Below are 16,608 nucleotides of genomic sequence, written 5' to 3'. Positions count from 1 at the left end.
AATTTTTTGTTTGTTTGATTGGTTGGTTCATTAACATTTTCATGGTCCTGATTTGGGATGGGAAATATTTTCAAAATTTCAAAAAAAAAAAAAAATTCAGAATGCACAAACCATTTCCTGCCCAGCCCTACTTGTGGCTGCAGTAGCTTCATCAGTGGCCACTTCAGCAGTAGCACATTCACAGCTGCTAATTAGTTAGGGGTCCATTTCCCTCCCCCCCCATCTCCCAAAAGTTAGGGACTTCTGGCTATGGATTTTTAAGTCCAAAGGGATATTCCTGGGTAACTGTAGGAAAGGCCATGAATATCCTGAATTTTAGGAAAAATCAGAGGGCCATAGTCTGTGCAGGTGTAAATCAGCATAGCACTACTGATGCTGATTTTCACCAGCTAAGGATTTGGCTACAGTCAGATTTCAGCCTTAGCAATTCGTAGTGATTTTCATTTCCAAAACTATCATCTACATAACCAACTTAAAAAAAAAAAAAAAAAAAGGGAAGGTAGAAATTCAGCTTAACATCTAGTTTCCCAAAATGAAGGTGTGGCCAGTGACTATGAGCTTTTTCAGACTTCCAAAAAGAGCTATAATATTTGCAAAGCACTTTGAGATCCTTGGTAGAAAGATGCTATAAAAATGTAAACTTATGATTAAATTAGCAAAGAAATAATAGATTTCTGAAAGAGCCGTTGTCTTAAGCCTTTTTAGTTGTTACTTACGATTTGAAGTTGTTTTGAAAGAACATTCCTATCGCAAGGATATTTATACTTTTTGTATGTACAGAAATTAATTCATTTAAATCATGAATACCATATTTTTACACAATAAGTATTAACATTTCCTTTTGACCTTTTACTTCAAAGTAAAGTCAAATGTCATTAAAAATTTTAGATACATAAAATCTCTCAAATAAAATAAGTTGATTATGTGATGTGTTTAAATTGTCTATTTACTATATCCTATTTTAGGGACTGATGTATGTAATTTTATGTAGAAGAACCATTGACCTTAATGAGTAAAGCTCCAGTGCATTCTGAAGCAGCCAGCATTTTGGTCTATTAATCCAGATTAGATTGATTCATTATTTTAGATCTGTACTTTGTACTCTTGTGATGAGCTTACTTCATTTTAATGCAACATTATCTTGAACATCATCTGCAGTTATGGAATGAGATTAGCTGACTCTAAAATGAGAGTGGATTAAAAAAATGAAATGGTGTACCCTAGTAATAAATAATTGTGCCTTGTGCCATACTTTTCAAATGAAGCAACTTAGTTGTAAAAAGTGCAGGTATACTAAAAATAATGATTCTATGATCGTTTAATGAATAAAGATTCTTTTTTGCATTTCTCTGAAGGTGTGTGTGTGGGTGTGTGTGTTGGAGGAAGGGGTTGGATGTATATTCCTTTTGGGACTTGTACACACTAGCCCTCACTTCGGTATAATTTAAGTGGCACAGAGGTATGAAAAAGCCACCCCTCTGAGCAATGTAAGTTACACCGCCCTAAGCACCATTGTGGACAGTGCTATGGGGAGGAGGGATAGCTCAGTGGTTTGAGCATTGGCCTGCTAAACCCAGGGTTGTGAGTTCAGTCCTTGAGGGAGCCATTTTAGGGAACTGGGGTAAAAAATCTGTCTGGGGGTTGGTCCTGGTTTGAGCAGGGGGTTGGACTAGATGACCTCCTGAGGTTCCTTCCAACCCTGATATTCTATGATTCTATGTCAGCAGGAGAGATCTGGGAGGTGGAGTAATTATGCTGATGGCAGAGCTCTCTCCCATCAGCATAGAGTGTCTGCACTAGCAGCGCTACAGCGGTGCAGCTACATCGGTACAGCTGTGCTGCTGTCGCAATTCTAGTGTAGACTAGTCCTTAGAGTTTGTCGAAGGTCTCAGGAGTGATGGGTCTACAATAGACTGAAGTGTTTCTGTTTATCTATATATGTTAATCGTATTGGCTGTAGCAAAGCAAACTTCCCTAATTTTGATCTACTTGGACCATCTTGGAGATGGAAGTGCAACTCATTCTCCATGCCCATTCATTCCCTGGCCTCTTTTGATACTGACAAGCATTTTACTCAGTTGCAGTTATGATGGTGGTGTGTGATGGTAGTGTTTTGTAATCTGGCTGCCGGTGCACCAGGAGCTGGACTGAAGCCATCAATTCTGTTCATTCAAGTCACAAAAAGTGGTTTTAAATGTCTATTAATATTACTTATTTCAGAACACGTGACAGTTGGCAAGTTCCAGGTTCTGTTGCTGAACTTCTCACTTCCCTTTTCACTGTTTCAGACATGCACAGTTATGATAGCCTGGCCTAAAATAATGATAATGTAAGGTATCAAAGTATGTAACTTTGCTGGATTAGCAGGAAAACTGACTGTAGACAAAGGATAGTAGGCTTGATCTTGCTCCTTTTGAGGTTGATGAGGTTTTGCTATTTACCTTAGTAAGAGTAGGATGAGACTATAGTTGCTTTTCTTAGAAGGTTTTGGAATAATCTAACTTTTATCATGGTGAGGTTGGACATTTTGGGCACAGTGCTACCATCTGATGTTCAAGAATGGAAGGTAGAGAGGGTACCAGGCGCCTCTTATCTTACCCCATGTGCTCAGGCAATATGACAACTCTTTCCATTGTACGCATGAGTGCTAGAAGGTAGACCTAACTAATGTGCCAGCCCATGCGTCACATTCCTCTAAGGCAACAAGGAGTCTGGTGGCACCTTAAAGACTAACAGATTTATTTGGGCATAAGCTTTCGTGAGTAAAAACCTCACTTCTTCGGATGCATAGAGTGAAAGTTACAGATGCAGGCATTATATACTGACACATGGAGAGCAGGGAGTTACTTCACAAGTGGAGAACCAGTGTTGACAGGGCCAATTCAATCAGGGTGGATATAGTCCACTCCCAATAATAGATGAGGAGGTGTCAATTCCAGGAGAGGAAAAGCTGCTTCTGTAGTGAGCCAGCCACTCCCAGTCCCTATTCAAGCCCAGATTAATGGTGTTGAATTTGCAAATGAATTTTAGTTCTGCTGTTTCTCTTTGAAGTCTGTTTCTGAAGTTTTTTTGTTCAATGATAGTGACTTTTAAATCTGTAATAGAATGACCAGGGAGATTGAAGTGTTCACTTACTGGCTTATGTATGTTACCATTCCTGATGTCCGATTTGTGTCCATTTATTCTTTTGCGGAGGGACTGTCCGGTTTGGCCAATGTACATGGCAGAGGGGCATTGCTGGCACATGATGGCATATATGACATTAGTGGATGTGCAGGTGAATGAGCCCCTGATGGTGTGGCTGATGTGGTTGGGTCCTCTGATGCTGTTGCCAGAGTAGATATGGGGACAGAGTAGGCAACGAGGTTTGCTACTGGGATAGGTTCCTGGGTTGGTGTTTCTGTGGTGTGGTGTGTAGTTGCTGGTGAGTATTTGCTTCAGGTGGGGGGGTTGTCTGTAAGCGAGGACTGGCCTGCCTCCCAAGGTCTGTGAGAGTGAGGGATCATTTTCCAGGATAGGTTGTAGATCGTGGATAATGTGCTGGAGAGGTTTTAGCTGGGGGCTGTATGTGATGGCCAGTGGTGTTCTGTTATTGTCCTTGTTGGGCCTGTCCTGCAGTAGGTGATTTCTGGGTACCCGTCTTGCTCTGTCAGTCTGTTTCCTCACTTCCCCAGGTGGGTATTGTAGTTTTACGAATGCTTGATAAAGATCTTGTAGGTGTTTGTCTCTGTCTGAGGGGTTGGAGCAAATTCGGTTGTATCTTAGGGCTTGGCTGTAGACAATGGATCGTGTGATGTGTCTTGGATGGAAGCTGGAGGCATGTAGATACGTATAGCGGTCAGTAGGTTTCCGGTATAGGGTGGTGTTTATGTGACCATCAATTATTTGTACTGTAGTGTCCAGGAAGTGGATCTCTTGTGTGGACTGGTCCAGGCTGAGGTTGATGGTGGGGTGGAAATTGTTGAATTCCAGGTGGAAATTCCTCTATAGTATTCCTCTAAGGCAGTGTTTCCCAAACTTGGGATGCCGCTGTTTAGGGAAAGCTCCTGGCGGGCCGGGTTGGTTTGTTTAGCTGCTGCATCCACAGGTTCGGCCGATCGCGGCTCCCACTGGCCGCGGTTCGCTGCTCCAGGCCAATGGGAGTTGCTGGAAGCGGCACAGGTCGAGGGCCACCGCTTCCAGCAGCTCCCATTGGCCTGAAGCAGTGAACTGCGGCCAGTGGGAGCCACGATTGGCCAGACCTGCGGACATGGCAGGTAAACAAACCGGCCCACCCCGCCGGGGGCTTTCCCTAAGCAAGCAGCGTCCCAAGTTTGGGAAACACTGCTCTAAGGGGACTTAAGTTGGGGGGTATTTCCTGCCTCCCAAATCATCAGCATCAAGCATTCATCAGAAGATGGAGGCTATATACCTTGTATCTTTTCAAAGGATCAGCAAATTATAGTCTACTCCATCACATGCTCACAGTCTGCCACTCTGCATTACTTTACATTGTGATGTCCTGTCCTAGTCAGTGAGATCCTTGTAGCTCTCTAGGGAGCATCTCTATTTATCCTTGAAAAGGTCGGGGCAAAGATTAACACTTTATTTCAAAGAAATAAAATGTTGAAGGTTAGAATGGAAAAAGGGGTGTGTATTTCGTTTTTTAAACTTCATGATACATGTTAATATTGTTTCTCTTCTTTTGTTATTAGAAAGCAGATGACGAGGTGGATATAGTACTGTTGGGTAACAAGTGTGATAAGGAGACAGAACGTGTAATTCCAAAGCATAGAGGAGAAAAGGTAGGCATTGATCACTGGTATTTTCTCCAAGCCCTGCAAAGTATTTTGGTATTTGAGTGTGAACTCTGACCTTAAAAACTAAAATGTTCCTGAGTCCAAATATTTTGTTATGAATTGCTGCAAAAGAATACTTCCTTAATATATTAGCAGAATATGGCAAATAACTTTACTAGTTGTTATCTTTAGAACACTGATTATTATAAAAGTTTAACTTTAAAATATTTTTATTGTATACTTTCTAGCATAACACCTGAAAACTCTTTTATTTCAGAGTTAGACTTTAAAAATATTTTGGAGTCTGCATTTTCAGGTTATTGTTTTTAAGTGGGATGTTAAAATACAATACTTATTTCATTCCGTGGCATTTTTCTAAAACATGATATATCAGTATTCTTCGTCAGCAGTATCTATGACTCTTGCCTTGCTGTCTTTAAGGCATGATTTTCATTGTCTTGTTCACAAGACCACAAGCAACAGAAAGTCTGGAGTTGCATTACTCTATTGTACCCCTTTGAGTCTATGAAATAAAAATATCACTTCCTTAACAATATCACTTAGTATCAATCAGTGAGAGGAAAAATAGGCCCAACGACTGCAAATTTGGGTATGCAAAGGTCTTTTAGGGGGTACATCAACTCATCCACATATATGCCCAGTTTTACAACAGACTACATAAAAAGCACTAGCGAAGTCAGTACAAACTAAAATTTCATATAGACAATGACTTGTTTATACTGCTCTATATACTATACACTGAAATGTAAGTACAATATTTTTATTCCAATTGATTTATTTTATAATTATATGGTAAAAATGAGAAAATAAGCAAACTTTTTCAGTAACAGTGTGCTTGTGACACTTACTATATTTTTCTGTTTGATTTTATAAGCAAGTAGATTTGAAGTGAGATGAAACTTGGGGGTACGTAAGACAAATCAGACGCCTGAAAAGGGTACAGTAGTCTGTAAAGGTTGAGAGCCACTGCTATAGGTCGGGCCCTACCAAATTCACGGCCATGAAAAACGCATCATGGACCATGAAATCTGGTCTCCCACCATGAAATCTGGTCTTTTGTGTGCTTTTACCCTATACTATCCAGATTTCATGGGGGAGATCAGCGTTTCTCAAATTGGGGGTCCTGACCTAAAAGGGAGTTGCAGGGGGTTGCAAGGTTATTTTAGGGGGGCCACGGTATTGCCAGCCTTACTTCTGCGCTGCCTACAGAGCTGGGTGGCTAGAGAGTGGTGGCTGGTGGCTGGGCGCCCAGCTCTGATGGCGGTACTCCGCCAGCAGCAGTGCAGAAGTAAGAGTGGCAATACCATACCATGCCACCCTTATTTCTGTGCTGCTGCCTTCAGAGCTGAGCGGCCAGAGAGTGGCAGTGCTGACTGAGGGTCATGTCATTCTTACTTTTGTGCTGCTGCTGGCGGTGGCTCTGCCTTCAGAGCTGGGCTCCAGGACAGCAGCCTCCGCTCTCCAGTTGCCCAGCTCTGAGGGCAGCACCGCCGCCAGTAGCAGCGCAGAAGTAAGGGTTGCAGTACCGCAACCCTCCATAAAATAACCTTGCAACCCACCATTCACAACTCCTTTTTGGGTCAGGACCCCTACAATTACAACACTGTGAAATTTCAGATCTAAATAACTGAAATCATGAAATTTACAATTTTAAAAATCCCATGACCATGAAATTGACCAAAATGGACCATGAATTTGGTAGGGCCTTTGCTATAGACCAGGGGTCAGCAACGTTTGACACGCGGCTCACCAGGGTTAGCACCCAAGAATTCTCTTTTTATTGTTGTGGTTTTATCTTCTATTTGGGGTTCCACTGTTCTTTGCACTTTTGGGAGTTGGATTGAGGAAGGTTCTAATTTATAAATAAATAGCACTCCAGCTATAATCAGCAATATGTTTATTCTATGGCCATGGAATTTGCTGCATGTTGAATTTTGCTTCCAAATCTAAGTTTTCTGAAGTTTTTAAAGTTATTTCTAGTCCTAATCTTTGTGAAAATGTGAATGGAAATGTTGTCTTCCTGACTGTGCAGACAGCCTGCAGCAATAACCCTAAGACATGTACTAGCTGTTCCATTCATATCAATCGATTTTAACAATGAATTATAAATAGGGTGACAAGATGTCCCGTTTTTATAGAGACAGTCCTGTTTTTTTGGGACTTTTTCTTGTATAGGCACCTATTACCCCCCACCCCCGTCCTGTTTTTTTTCACAGTTGCTATCTGGACACCGTAATTATAAAGGTGATGTGCCAAATCCTCAGGTAGTGTAACATGACAACGTTCCACTGAAGTCCATGGACCTACGCAGATTTATGTTAGCTGAGGATATGGCCAGAGAGTTTTGAATTTCATCATTGTTAACCCTTTTGCTGCTGAACGTTTTCTCAGACATATCCAGGTAAAGTACTTATCCCACATTACCAGATCACCTTCCATGCCTTCTTAGGTAGAGCTGATCCACAAAAGTATGGCCTTTTGACCAAAATGAGAATTTTCATGGAAAATTTTTGTTTTGTTGAATTTCTGGGGCTTTTTTAATGAAAAAACAGAACATTTGGGGTTTTCAAAAAATGAGAATGGGGGGGCATTTTATTTTTCTCATCTTTTTCTTCCATTTTTTACTTTCATCTTACTTTTCTAGTGGGGAGTAAAAACCAACAATGTTTTCTTTCATCAAAAACTGAACAGATTCTGAGAAAAATTTCAAACATGAACATTTTGATGCTTTTTTTAGAAAATTTTCATGAAATATAAATAGCATTTTTTTTGACTGGCTTTGTTCTTAGATGCCCAAAGCCCCAGCTGCCAATACCTGCAGCTTCTCCCTAACCATTTCTGCAGTGTGACAACATACAAATCTGGAAGCACGTGGAAAACTGAAAATGTGAGAACTGTGTAAAATGTATTGAATATCAAAATTAATAATACAGGGGCTACTGTACTGATTGCTTTATTTGCTTTCACACTTAGATAAACAAAACATGTATTTTTTAATTTAAATGGAGCTGCCTCAAAATGTTCGTATTGATGTACTAGTGTGCCTCAGAAACCAAAGGGCTATGCTTCAAAGTACACAAGTCCTTGGGTGTAGTTAAGATTGCATAATCATTTATCTTATAACCTCTAGGTCCAACTTGCTAGAAAGGGAGTGAGAATAGTGGAGCTGAGTGTGTGTGTGAGGGGGGGTGGGGGTGGGGAGGGCACATAGGGAGAAGTATGCTGTACCCTTTAAAGAGCCGTAGCAAATTACTCTCTCTCCGAACCCACTGGGAGATCAGGGAGGCACATCCTGATATTGTGGCTATAACTCTCAGGATACACTGGCTTTTGCTGCTGAAAATTGTATGCATGCATAAGGTTGGGAAGCAGCCTTTATCTCATTCATAATGTGGACACTCCATCAGGCAGAGTCCCCACCTTATATGAGACAGGATGTTTTGTTAGCATTTAACCATTTTTTTCAGATTTTGAAATTCTAAAGTAATATAATAAATAATAATGTCACCTTGTGAACAGTATTGCAAGCTGTATCTTTTAAAGTGCACAGTTCCCTCATTCATTATACACACTGAATTTGAAGATTTTCATGGAGTTTGTCTAGCCTGCACAGAGTAATACAAGATGTTCTGTGTGTGTATTTATATACCATTTTTAAACAAAGTGATCATGTAACGGGAGTCTATTATAATGCATATACACAAGGGGGCAGTGTTAAGGTTTCACAGACTGTTAAATATGGTATTTTCTGACTTCTGAATGCTTAACCATGCAACCATATATTTCTTTTAACAATTTTTTTTTAACAAATCATTACCTCTTCACCAGCCAGTCTGCTCCCTAGATTTCTCCGGTGTTTTGAAGCACTCTTTAGTCATACTAAGTGTTTCTTTTTCTAATATGATTTCAGAACTCTAGAGAATCTTGAATGAGTCAGTTGGTGAAAGGTTCCATAAGCAAGGAAATAGCTAACACTGTCCACTCACTCCAATTTTAAAAAGTGTATATTAATGAAAATAAAATCTTAGAATACCAAGTCTGCCAATGAGTGATTCAGATTAATCTATTTTATACTACACTCAGAACTGCAAGCCACAAGAATTATTCCTTTGCAGAATCCCGCAGGGAGGATTTATGGATCCTGCAAGATTCTCCTGTATATTGGCTCTTCCTGAAGGTACCTCAAAATTCTGGACACATTATCCCATTTTATAGTAGAAAAACCCAATTTCATTGAGAGAATTTCTTATGAAACCATTTGATTTTGTAATTCTCTCACTTCTGCCACTCGGAAGATGACATTTATGTCATACAATTTAATCTTGACAGTATGAAGTAGTTTATATTACAAGTAAGTTTCTTTTTTTGTGGTCATTCATTTTGACAGAAATTTTACCTATTTAAAAAGCAAAGCTAGTAACATTATCTCTCTTTCTCTTACGTAAATAAAATCTTTCCCCTAAATCAGTGGTTCTCAGCCAGGGGAATGTAGAGGTTTCCAGGAGGAAGAACAGCTCATCTAGATATTTGTCTAGTTTTACAACAGTCTCTAGAGCCCTGCAGCGGGACAGGGATCCTGCAGGTCCTGCAGAACCCACTGCCATAATAACAGGAGCAGAATAAAAATTCAACAAACAATGTGGGAGCAAGTGCGAGTAGGTATTGCAGGACGGGAGCAGGATTAAAAAAAATAGTCCTCCCGCATCATAAACAATATGAACTCCCCAGCCAGCAGCCGCCACTCTTCGGCAGCTCTGAAGACAACAGCGCCACCAGCAGCAGCAGCGCAGGCTATAGGTGGCAATACTATACCATGCCACCCTTACTTCTGTGCGGGTGCTGGTGGCAGCGTTGACTTCAGAGCTGGGTGCCTGGCCAGCAGCCGCTGAATGACAAGGTTCACAAGTGAAAAACAGGCTCAAGTATCACACTGAAAAATAAGTACAATTTACATTCCAATCAATTTATTTTATAATTATATGGTAAAAATGAGAAAGTAAGCAATTTTTCAGAAATAGTGTGCTTTGACACGTCTGTATTTTTATGTCTGATTTTGTAAGCAAGTCATTTTTAAGTGAGATGAAACTTGGGATACGCAAGACAAATCAGACTCTTGAAAGGGGTACAATAGTCTGAAAAGGTTGAGAACCACTGCTCTAAATTGTTGTTGTTTTATTGTCTTCAATATCCTTATAACACATTGACCATAACTTTTTACACCAGTCCAAGCACAACATACAGCAATTTTGCCTAATGCCTTCTGGCATTTTCGAGCCTGACTTTTGAATTTTGGGGGCAGGGAGAGCAGATTAGCATTTTTGCTTCCTGCACCCCAAAACATAATTTATTTTGCTTGTTTATTTTTAAAAGGAATGTAATCTGAGTTGTAACTAGAACTGGTTGAAAAGCATACAGAATTGCCAACAGTTGACAATTTTTTTCCAACGGAGAAGCTTCCAAATGAGCTTGAGATCTGGGAGCTACTAAAGGTATGTCTACACTGCAATTAGACACCTGTGGCTGGCCCGTGCCAGCTGATCTGCGGGGGGCTCGGGCTAAGCGGCTGCTTAATTGTGGTGTAGACGTTCAGGCTCAGGCTGCAGCCCAAGCTCTGGGACCCTCCCACTTTGCAGGATCCTAGAGCCCAGTGTCCAGTTTGAGCCCGAACGTCCACACCACAGTAAAACAGCCCCTTAGCCTGAGCCCCAGGAGCCCAAGTCAGCTGGCACGGGTCAGCCACAGGTTTTTAATTGCGGTGTAGGCATACTCTGAGCCTCACAGGATTTTGTGTACATTGTAAACTTCATTGTTCTCTGTGAGTGGGATCCTGTCCCTCAGTTCCATGCATAGAAGGGAAGTCTGCACATGGACCTCCCTTTACTGCATGGAAGGGAGAGGGGATAAACTCTTTGACTGCACTGTCCTTGCAGAGATTCCACTCCAATCCCCCATTGGCTCCCTCCAGTGGAAGGAAATGATCCAGCCCTTTGTCGTCTTCTCCAAATTTCCAACTGTATAAACCAGCATAACCAGCAAGCCTGGGTCCTCAGAATAGCTGTGAATTCTGTCTTTTCACCACACCAACAGTGATAGAGGACATGTGTCAGAGAAACACACTGAAACGAAGGAGCATAAATAAGTTAAATAAAATTCAGTAACCTAAAAACTGCGCTGCCTTTTCCTTCTTTTATTTTTTTAACCATTTATTTTTCTTTTCTCACATTTCCAACTCATTCCATCTATCTCCATACCACTTTTTACACATAAATGTTTGCTATGTAGTCTCATGTTATCTGTACCTTTTCTGTCCATGGAAAGAAGCATCTCCTTTCCTCTTATTTTGTCTTGTCTTGTTCCTACTTGTCCCATTCTCTATTACTCACTCCCCCCTTGAAGAGGAGTGGGGCCAGCCTCACCCTAGGCATAATTAATTAGCTACTTCCCAGCCTGAGAGGGTGGAACTTGGGGGTTAGGTAACAGTTTAACAGACACCAAGGCCTCATAAGAAGACTGAGAAAGATGTGTGGAGCCATGGGGAGTGGGCAGATTCCTGTGGAAGTTCCTGAGCCAAGGTCTGCAGGAGGCTGGGTATTCCAGGGAAACAAAGTGCTCTGTACTAGAGCAAGGAAGGATGCAAGAAATAGAGCCCCGCATGAGCCAAGAATATTACTCCAGGGGAGCCAGCCTGGGGACTGTGTGCTCTATACCAGAGCCAGAAAGCCCAGAGCCTGGGAACAAGGCTCATAGGATGGGCTGAGGAGAAGCCCCGGAAGGGCAGAATGACATTTTTGTTTGTTGGGACTTTTTTCCTGGAAGGGTTTAAGGTTGTTTGTGACTTGACTGGAGGGCTGAGCCACATCACAGTATTGACTGATGTGCAGAGAGCTGGGGAGACTCATCTCTGGGTTAGGAAACTGAGGCTGGTAGTGCCTGTAGCACCATGCTTGGCCAGCAGGGGCTGCTACACTCTGACACTCGCCATCTTTCTCTCTCCAATGTTAAAATGTCTCTCTGTCCCTTTATGCCCCTTCTTGTGTCTTTTTGTATTCTGTTGTCTCACCATGGTTCTTCACATCTTTTTCTCATTCCTCTGAAACTCTTCCCCGTAATGGTTCCTTTCTCCCTCTCCCCTTCATGGTTTCATCCTTTTCCTACCTCCGAGTGGGGCTTTTGCTTCTAGTTTGAGGACCTACGACCCTTTCCTCTTTATTACGTTTTATTTCTTCTCTCCTTAAAGGACTTCTTGCTGTTGAGGTGGAAGGAAGTTAGATTCTCTCTTCTTCTGCCCTCCATGGACCAACTGTCTGCAGCTCTTCTTCTTCTATGAGCTACACCTCCCTTTGGGGAGAGGCTGCCCTGACAACTTGAAGTAGGCACTGGCTTTGCTGCAGGTGATGGGAATGGATGGGAGCCTGCAGGGACCCTAGCGCTTGTATCCTAAAACTTAGGAGCATGGTTATAGAAGAGGACTGTAAATAGTTGGTGATTTTAAAGAAAAACTATGGTTCTGTAACTGGTTTATATGTTGAAGGGTTGCTCCCTGCTGGAAAATGCTAAAAGCTTGTGTTTTAAAAAAAAGAAAGCTACAATCACTTGAAAAACTCCAGCTCCCTAAGCCAAGTGGGGGTGTTGGGCTTCCAGACGGACAAAACTAATATTATATTTTTATCACATCACAGATATCGAATTGGCTCTAGCATGCCAACACCCATATGCCGACATGGGTGGAAAATGAATAGGTATTGATGCATCCAGCTCCTCCTGCTGGTCTGCTTGGTTCCTCTTTTTTTTCAATGGAGAAAAATAAGGTCCCTATAGTGGTGGCTGTGTAAAGGATCTGTGATATCCTAGTTAAGAGATACCAATTTCAGCCTCACCATCATGCAAAAACACCTATCTGGGGCAACAAAGACTTGAAAATTGGATTAAAAAAAAAGTGTAATTTTGAAGAACTGGCTGAGCAAGGGCATCATATAGATTTCCCAATTAGTCAAGGATGAGGACTTTGTCTCTTTTCTAACACTAAAGCAACAATATCTTTGCAGAGTGGCAGTACTTACGGGTAAAACATTGTTAACATACCAATTTGATCTAGACGCCCTGTGACTGCCAGAGGCCCCAGAGCTACTGGGAAGCTTAGAAATTCTTCATAAACTCCCCAGTCCCATGTCCATTATGTATGCTTTACTAACGAAAAGGAACTCCATTGGTCTGGAGTTCTTTGTAAAAGCATGGGTAGGGGATATATCACAGTCCTTAAAAGACCACCACTGGCAGCATATATTACGGACTCTTAAAAATGCTCCTCTGGATTTCAGGCCATGCCTGATACAGCAAAAGATTCTATTCAGAATGTTTTGGGAGTCACAGAAGTTGTGCAAGTTGTGGAGGCCTTGTCCTTTAATGTTTGTTGGCGCTGTAATAAAGAAGGAGGAAACCTGATGCATATTCTATGGGAATGTCCATCAGTCAGGCAGCTATGGAAAAAGGTATGCACATGAGTGAGAATAGGGCTTGGCCTCAGCAATTAAACCTGAGCTGAAAATTATTTCCTAGGTTATGTACCTACGGCTCTGGATTTAACTCCACCACAAAGACTTTGGTTCTTGAGGGCCACAATAATTACCAAGTGCATGAATTTTAAAAAATGGAGGAGTAGGGTTATGCCCAGAATAGAGCAGTGATATTCAGACCTGTCTGAGTTAGCAGCAAAAGAAAGAATAGGCTTTCGATGTAGAGAGCAGTTATATGAATTTGAAGAAATTTGGACCCCATTTCTTGATACATTTGGATAAAGAATGTTGAGATAGCTCAAATAATTCCAGAATTCCATTCCACCTGACCTCTCCACTTTTTCCCTCTCAATAACTGCCACTTCCCCCATACCCAATTTCCCTTTTTCCTATTTGTATCTTTTTTATTATTATTGTTACCTCCACCCTAACAAGTTATGCCTGTGTAATATTGTCTGATTGTGTATTGTTTGGTCTTATAGCTTTTGACAAGTTGTAAAATTGCATAATTGTAAAATTGTATTGAATAGCCTGTGAAATGTGCTATATTTATTAACGTAAAAGCTGTAAGTCATTTACCTTTTTGTATTTTTATTGATTTTATTTTATGAAAATTAATTACAAAATTAATCTTAAAAAGGGGAGAAAACTGAGATTATGCAATACACTAACTGGATCCCCAAAATTAGGGATATACAAAGTTCAGGTGCTTATAATCCAGCTCTGTTCAATTTATGCTCCATGGGTCTGATCCGGTGGGATTTAGACCAGGCCACATATCCCTATGCTGCAAATACAGACAAAAATAATTTTAAAAAAATTCCACAAGACATAAACATATTATCCATTAACCTCAATGTTATCCTTTTCTGTATTGTATTACCATTTAGACTGTAGTGTCTGTGTTTATATTTGATCATTTATTTCTATAATCTAGAACTGGATTCATTTTTACATCCTCATTTTCATATCTATAGATTTTTGCCAGATTTGAAACTATACATTTTGCAGTCCAAATCTTCCATCTCTATATTTTAAAAAGTTTCATTCAAATACACTTGTTGTATACGATCCATTCTCCATTCAATGAACAATTAGAAGAGGCCCATTAGCCTTTTATCTTTTAATTTATGTATGAAGACACATGTCAGAAAAAGCATCACTGCACGTGCAAAATGTGTGAGAATGTTTTAAAAGTTCCTGAAATTAGTAACTTGAGGATGCATATGAAATTATTCTATGAAATCGCATTCACTAAATTTATGAATATATGCTTTATTATTTATTATTAATTCAGTCAAAAACAGGGGCAAAAACAGTACTTTGTCCTGCTAGTGAAGGCAGAGGGCTGGACTCGATGACCTTTCAAGGTCCCTTCCAGTTCTAGGAGATAGGATATCTCCATTAATTTATCATTTATTATTAGTCTAAGTTTACTCGTATTGAAAAGTTGCTTTATCAAATATTTTGTTTTTATAATAGTATTGTACATATATCCATATGTCATTCTCTTGTCTTTATTTGTTTTTCAGCTTGCATGGGAATATGGTATACCTTTTTTTGAAACCAGTGCTACAAATAACATAAATATTGAAGATGCCTTTTCAGTATTGGTCAAGGAAATATTGGACAAGGTAGGTTCCTTTTTGGGGGGAGGAGGCAATGCAATAAAACTTGTTTGGGACAAATCCTGTGGACAGAGTAAGTGCTGCGGAAGACCTTTAACACAGCAGAACCAGTTTGGTGAGCCTCTCTACAGGGGAATATAGGCCACCTGTGTACCATGGAGCTGTGCTCTGTGGATGTGCCTTCTACTCTAGCACACAAAAGTTTTGGGCTTGGGGAAGAGGTGGGGCTGGTGGATGTGCAGCTTTGCGGATTCACCAGCCACAGGCACTTCTCCACAGAGGAAGGTTCAGCAGCCACAGAGTGGTTCCACTGCCACTCCGTGACTTGGGCCAGGGGGTATAGAAGCTGTGGAAGGAGTTGGCCCTTTACTTTCAATTAGCAAATGTCTGATCCACAATTTATAACACACATGTGCAAATTATTTACATTGGTATTGCTAAGTAAAGAGGAAAATGAACTCCTCTTTTGAAATTGCTAGGACTTAAAGGATTTCTGACTTAATTAGCAATGGATTGCTGCTGTCAGAATCAGTCTCAGCCTGAAGGGTGTGGCAGTGTAAAGGTACTTACTACTGCATGATGGAGTCTGAGTGTCTAGAGCAATAATTACAAACCACTGAATTATTAATTAGCTAAAACAATATTTTCCATCAAGGGATTTATTTTTAGATAGCAGAATATTGCTTTAGATATTAATGGATATTCTCCTTAAATGTATTATTATTGTCATTCATCACCAACATTACTTATACAAAACTAGCCTTCAGTTCAGAATAGTCTTGAAGTCATAATGAAGATAAATGAACAAAATTTCTGACAAAGTTGAAAATTCCAGTGTTTTGATTAAATGGCCATACAGGGTGGTGGTCTGTTAATTCAGGTGGACTATATGGGCCCAAAGATTCAAAGGTGTTAACATAACCCAGTCAATGCCCAACATTACACAGTTTCGAAAAGGTTTGAGAATTGATATACAGAGACCTCAGCCTGCTTAGTACCATGGTGTAAACAGCATTAAAAATCCTTTCAACCGTTTATTAAAAATACAGAAAAGAGGGAAAACATTTAAAATATTTGAAATGTAAAGTAGTAAATAAGGCTTTCATTTTAACAACATCCCTTGTTCCTTTTCCCTTTAGCTGGAAAGAATTGTTGGACAGTCTCTTGGGTGATATTAAAGATGGTAATAATTATCCTTTGGGGAAAAGAGAAGAAGTTAGTAGAGATGGGCTGGAACTGTTGTTGCTGCTTTTAAAGTCTCATTTCTAGAAGACAAAACAAGACAAACACACAAAAGGAGAGAGAAAAGAACAGCAAAGATAAAAAATGACAGTTCTGTCTCTGGATACTTGCAACCTTACTGCTGGAAATACATAGTGTACCAGAATATGCAGTTTTGGCTGGCTAAGTCAGACTCTTATTAAACAGAAGGCAAAAGGAGAGAACTTGGAAAGAAAAGAAATCAGGTGGGGAAGGAAAGGGACACATGTTGTGGGGGTGGGGGAAGAGAGAGAGAAAAGCTCACATCCCAGGTGGTGCGTGGGATTCAGCTGCAGCTGGTAGAGATGAAAAAATCATCTGTGTTCCTTTCTCTGGCCCAGTCTGGACAGAACATTTCTTGGGATCAGGATGACAAAGGCCTGGGCTCCCAAGAGATGGTGGGGGTGG

At 40.6% G+C, this 16,608-nt stretch overlaps 1 protein-coding gene across 1 annotated transcript in view; it reads left to right on the top strand.

The window, feature by feature from the left end:
• LOC117871813 (ras-related protein Rab-10-like) overlaps positions 1 to 16,608 on the top strand; it is a 46,747-nt gene that overhangs the window by 20,985 nt on the left and 9,154 nt on the right. The window contains exons 4-5 of the mRNA XM_034759570.1: positions 4,695 to 4,784; positions 14,845 to 14,946. Of these exons, the coding sequence (XP_034615461.1) occupies positions 4,695 to 4,784; positions 14,845 to 14,946 (192 nt within the window). The remainder of the gene's footprint in view (positions 1 to 4,694; positions 4,785 to 14,844; positions 14,947 to 16,608) is intronic.

This window comes from Trachemys scripta, chromosome 2 (assembly GCF_013100865.1).
Source record: "Trachemys scripta elegans isolate TJP31775 chromosome 2, CAS_Tse_1.0, whole genome shotgun sequence".
NCBI lineage: Eukaryota > Metazoa > Chordata > Testudines > Emydidae > Trachemys > Trachemys scripta.
The sequence above is the reverse complement of the archived record's forward strand: the minus strand, read 5'-3'. Positions and strand labels throughout refer to the sequence as shown.